The 5545-nt window shown below is 50.6% G+C and overlaps 1 protein-coding gene across 4 annotated transcripts in view; it reads right to left on the bottom strand.

Annotated features, from left to right (window-relative positions):
• PLD2 (phospholipase D2) overlaps positions 1–5545 on the bottom strand; it is an 18188-nt gene that overhangs the window by 6787 nt on the left and 5856 nt on the right. The window contains exons 1-10 of one of the 4 annotated variants that reach the window (XM_019665041.1): positions 4612–4713; positions 3959–4068; positions 3739–3869; positions 3493–3635; positions 2974–3079; positions 2819–2884; positions 2618–2676; positions 2386–2481; positions 2140–2292; positions 1533–1682 (exon numbers count right to left, since the gene is read on the bottom strand). In XM_019665041.1, coding sequence (XP_019520586.1) covers positions 1533–1682; positions 2140–2292; positions 2386–2481; positions 2618–2676; positions 2819–2884; positions 2974–3079; positions 3493–3635; positions 3739–3869; positions 3959–4067 — 1013 coding nt within the window. In that variant the 5' untranslated portion in view covers position 4068; positions 4612–4713. Of the gene's footprint in view, positions 1–1532; positions 1683–2139; positions 2293–2385; positions 2482–2617; positions 2677–2818; positions 2885–2973; positions 3080–3492; positions 3652–3738; positions 3870–3958; positions 4069–4243; positions 4333–4611; positions 4714–5545 lie in introns of those variants that run through there. The other 3 variants (XM_019665040.1, XM_019665042.1, XM_019665043.1) reach the window with 3 other exon arrangements.

Here is a 5545-nt window from a genome sequence, read left to right as displayed (position 1 = left end):
GGGGAACAATGTGTTTTTTCCAGGACCCACCAGCTCCAAGTCAAGTTGTCTTTAAATCTTAGTTGTGGAGGGCACAGCTCAGCTCCAAGTCCATTCTCTGTTTTCAATCTAGTTGCAGGGGGCGCAGCCCACCTTCCCATGTGGGAGTCAAACCGGCAACCCTGTTGCTCAGTTCATGCACTCGAACCAACTGAGCCACCTGGCTGCCCCCCTAATGCTTAATCTTTAACATGTGTATTAAATGAAAAAATAAGTCACAGAAAAGAGTATATGATCTTATTTATGTTAAAATAAAAAGTAACATACTAAATGCATAAGCGTAAGAAAAAAATGCAAAAAAAAACCTGGGAGGATAAATATCAAACTGTTGGCAGTATTACTTCTGGGGACAAAAATGGGATTGTTGGCAGGAAGTGTAGGGAAGAAGTAAGGGCTAGGAGACAAAGGGTTGTGCAATGAGTGGGAACTTTAATTTTTAATGTGTTTTCATATTGTTTGACTTTTTAATAACTAACAGTTTAGAGTGATGGCTAAAAGCAGGGTCTTGACCCAGCCTACCTGGATTTGAATCCTGGTTCCACTGTTTACAAGGGGCAAGTTACTTAACTTCTCCTTGCCTCAGTTTTCTCATCTATAAAATGGAGATAACTATACCTACCTCATAGGGTTATTGTGAGGATTCAATAAGTTAACACATGTAAAACTCTTAGAACACTTCCGGACACATAGGAATTGCTATATGTATTAGCTATTATTGTCCTTATGTTAAAAAGAAATCTCAACTCCACCTTCCATGACTCCCCTCTGCCTATGATGAAGGTCAACCTTCTCACCCTAGCACGCATGGCACAGATCAGGGGCTGCTGACTCACAGACTCTTCTCTGACCGCTCCTCCTCAAGCTGCAACAACAGTCAGTCCCGTGGTTTGCAAACACACCAGGCTATTTCTAGCTTTTCTGCATGGACCACCCTTCTCCATTTTCTCTATCTTGTTAAGGCAAAAGTCAAGGTTACTGCCTTCTGGAAGCCAGTCCTGACATCCCCATGCTGGGGCAGATGCTGCTCTTCTGTGCTTGGTACGTTGTATCTACTACCAACATGGCAAGCTCTCATTGGTTTGTGATTTAATCACCTACTGAACTATGCCTTATTCCTGTCACTGGACCTGGCACATAGTAGTGCTTAGAAAATGTTCATTAAATGAACGAATAAATAAGAGAGTTGAAGAGATCATAGAGAACAGAGAGTATGGTCAGTGTGGTAAAAGGGGGCTCAAAAGGTCACAGGAGGTCAGGGAATTCAGGGGTCAGAGGAAATTACTGAGTTTGATGATGAAAAAAATCAGAGGGGAATCAGAGAGACAGGTGTGGTTAAAGAGGTCAGAGGGTCAGGAGATTTGAGAAGTCAAAGGTGGAGTGATGTACTGAGATTAAAAGGGGTCACAGGAGATAAAAGAGGATTAAGGACTCAAAGAACACCAAGGAGGTCGAGATGGCCACAGACAAGCTCAGAAGGGACATCAGTGTCTTACCATCGGGCCAAAGTACCAGGCCGGGGCGGAGCGTAGCTCTCATGCCGGTGCAGCTGCAGGAAGTCTCTGCCCGGGCCCTGGGCCAGTTCACTGATTTCCTGGCCCCACCACCGTGCCTGCCGGTAGCTGCTGCACTTGAGAATCAGGGATCTGGACAGGAACAATTGAGACCACATTCCTCACCCTCAGTACCTCTGGCCTGGCCCAGAAGCCCTCCCACTTTAGCTATCACCTCTCTCCCACTTCTTCCCTTAGTACCTGAATCATAACTCCATAGGGACAGGGTATATATCTGTTCCTCGCACCTAGCATTGTACCAGGCACTCAGGTTTGTTAAATGAGTAAATGAATGAATGAATGGAGTGCATGTCTTTTACATCAAGAGTCCCTCCCCCAAGCTTATACTCAACCCCCTTTCTCTGGGCCCAGTCTCTAGGAGAAGTCCCAAGCATCTGGCTAGAACAGTTCCCTGGTTCCAAATCATGGCCAGCTCCAGTGGGGTGGAAATACCTTCCCTTCTTCCATGGGCTTTTCCATGCAACTCCCCTCAGGGCCTTAGGCTGGCTCTTCACTCACCAAGTGTCTGTCCACACCAGGGAGGCCTTACCTGTGGGAGGTGTCAATTCGGACCCCATACCGTGCCTCTGTGCTCCGTTTCCCCACCTGCACCTCGAAGCCAGGGTCAAAGAGCTGAACAAATGAAATGGCGCCAGTCTCGAGGCACATGTACAGCAGGAAGGAGTCCTTCACCACTAACCACCTGGAGCAGAAGGGTTCTGTCTGTTACTCCCTGGCCTCATGATCTCCTTCCTCGCCCCCACCCATGGCCTAGCTGCCCCACTCTAAGCTTCACCTCTTGGACCAGCGATAGCAAACTTGGTCTCGGCCGCAGCAGGTAAGGCCAGGCACGCGACGGTGGCCACCTGAACGCTTCCGGATTACCCCTTCCCTGTGGGAAAAATCAAGGAGAGACGCTGGATGGGGAATCCAGACCCCCAGCCCGCCCTGCACTGCATTCCCCATTATTAGGCAGGCAGAGATCCAGATGTTTGCAGATGGCTGGGTGAAGGGTTTCAGACACTTACAGTCCTTTGGATCCTAGGTCTGGGATAAAGGACAGCTGACTGACTTCTAGAAACTCTGTCTGCAGAGGAAAACAAAGGCTTAGGGGAGAGATTCAGGCTTTCATCCCCTCAGACCCTACTGACCCTGGTCCTCTGCACCTTGGGGACCTGATTACCCTGTTCCACCTAAAAAGACACAGGCATTCAGCACCTGAACCTTACCATGGCGTGGTAGTTGCGGTAGAAAGACATGGTCAGGAGGCGGTTGAGGTAATTCTCCAGGTATTTCTGAAGTAGAAATAGAAAACAGAGACAGATGGGACCAGAGCCATTTGCAAACCAAACGCCTTCCCAGAGAACCTGGTGTCTGGTCGCACCTGTTTGCTGGACGCATGTCTGGTGGAGCCCTCTGGACCTGTTCGGGGTAGAGAGGGCATCTCTCTGTCGGCTGCCTCTCGGGCTGGAGGATAGGGAACAGCAAAGCTGTGGGAGGGATGGGTTGAGGGTCAAGTAAGAGCTGGGAGACTGAGTGCTTGGGTTCTTGAAGCACTGGAAAAAGGGTCTTGGAGCAAGGGAGGAGACCTAAAGGCTGGTGGAAGGAAGGCCTCCTATGCTTGAATGGAGACAAGAAATAGGGTAGGCTGCCAAGGGCATTTTGGGCATCTAGCCCGGCTAAGATACTGGCACAGAACCATGGACAGGGAGAGCTGAACAGGGAAGGTTTCCTGGTAACCAGGGTCAGAGGAGGGGGCCCAGTGGCAGGGAGAGTTGAGGGGGGAATGATTGGGATCTGGGGGTGAGATAGGCAGAAAGGAGAGATGGGGACGAGGGCAGTGACAGCTCATGCTGCCACAGGGTGAGGGGCCCTTTACAGGAAGCAGTCTGTTTCCCCGCACCGAGCCAGAGGGAGTAGACTCATTAAGACTTTGTGTCTCAGGAGGTCCCGATGCAGCTCCTGGAAATGACGGAACTTCTTCTTGGTTGTCCAGGTAAAGTCACCATGAGTCAAGCGGACAGAATACAGAGTGCAGGTTCCCACCTGGGGGTGTGAGGAACTGAATGGATGTCCCCTGGTGGGGTTGCAGCGCCCCCACTCTGGCCAGTCCTCCCTTTACTCCCTCCCTTGGTGCCAGCCCAGCCACCTTGGATCCACTGGTGTATCTTTCAGTGCCCACCACCTGGGCTGTGACAGGAACCCCAGGGGCAAACACCACAGGGTGCATTTTCAGAGGTTGAAGGTCATAGATGGCCAGAAAGGGGTGCATTCGGTCAGCTAGAAGGAAAGAAAGTGAAAGACTGTAGACCCCAGGAGGTCTCTGCCCAGTCATCCTCCTCTCCCTGAGGGCCATCTTCCCTGCATACCTGGGTCCTCTCCCTCCTTCAGAGTGTCCACCTCATCGGGTTCCATCTGTAACTGGCTGGAGTCCAGGTCGCTCCCAGACGAGAAGAGGCTCTCTGGGCTCGCGGTCATCCTAGGAATATGGGGAAGCCTCAGAGAGGTGACCTGCCCTGCAGAATTCTGCCCCCCATTCCACCATGATCCTCCACCTCCCTCTTCCCCACCCGCCTGGCTCCCGCTAACTCCCAATCTCTTTCTGATTACAGATAGCCCCATCAACTGCAACGCCCTGCCAACCCACCTCTCACCTCATCCCCTATCTCAGTCCTGCATCCAGAGCCCCTGAACCCCGCATCCAGTCCCGTAACCAGGGCGCCCAGCCAGGAACACCCAGCCGGGCTCCGATGGATCAGAAGTGGGGCAGAGCAAAAGCCAGAGGAAGGGGCCCCGGGGGTCGCAAGGGGCCCGGAGCCGCTGGGGCGTAATCTAGGCCAGGCTGGCTGAGAAAGGGGGTCCCAGGCGGGAAAGGAGGAAGTTGTGCGCTCCCCGCCCGGGAGGTAAAACCCAAAATCTCAGCGTGCGGCTGAATCAGGCCCGGCAGCCTGGGCCCATTCCTGTCCCCGCCCGACTTCCTGGGCCCCGGCCCTCCTCGGCGCCCACTCCCCAGCCCCCTCACCCGGGGAGCCCGAGCCAGCGCCGGAGCCGGGTCGCGTGCAGAGAGAGACGAGCTGAGCCGGAGCCAACACCCCAGCAAGCTGGGGCGGGGCGGCGCTCAGGGCCAGCCCTCGAGGGCGGGACGCCGACTCCCCTCTGCCTATGATGAAGGTCAACCTTCTCACCCTAGCACGCATGGCACAGATCAGGGGCTGCTGACTCACAGACTCTTCTCTGACCGCNAAGACACAATGGGGTGGCTGGTTAGCTCAGGTGGTTAGATCGCAGGCTCATAACACCAAGGTTGCCAGTTCGATTCCCACATGGGCCAAGGAGCTGCGCCCTCCACAACTAGATTGAAGACAACTACTTGACTTGGAGCTGATGGGTCCTGGAAAAACACACTGTTCCCCAATAAAATTTCTTAAAAAAAAAAGACAATAAACTAAAGAAAATGACTAAAGATTGTAAGGATTAATACTTCATACATAAAGAGTTCCAACAAATCAATAAGACATACAAGCCAATTGAAAAGTGAGCAAAGAATTAGAACTGACAGTTTACAGAGGAAATCAAAATGAATGGTCAACCATAGGAAAAGATGTTCAATTTTACTACTAAACAAGGAAAGTGATATTAAAATGAAAAAAACATTAAATTCACTAGATTGGCAAAAATTAAAGTTACTGGTAACATTCAATATTAGCATATGGGGAAGTGAATATTCTCATAGACCATGAAAATATATATTGGTTATAGGCTTTTTAGAGCACACTTTGGCAGTATCTATTAGCATATTAAATGCACATACTCCTAAATACCATTAAATGCACATAGTAATTCTATTTCTAGGACTACATTCTATTAAATGCTTAGGCAAAGACTGTGTTCATTGCAGCATTATTTATAAGAGTGAAAAATGGGAAATAACCTAGTGACTAATCTTTTTTTCTTTT

This window comes from Hipposideros armiger, unplaced genomic scaffold (assembly GCF_001890085.2).
Source record: "Hipposideros armiger isolate ML-2016 unplaced genomic scaffold, ASM189008v1 scaffold_431, whole genome shotgun sequence".
NCBI classification, from domain to species: domain Eukaryota; kingdom Metazoa; phylum Chordata; class Mammalia; order Chiroptera; family Hipposideridae; genus Hipposideros; species Hipposideros armiger.
This window is presented reverse-complemented; position numbering and strand designations above follow the sequence as displayed.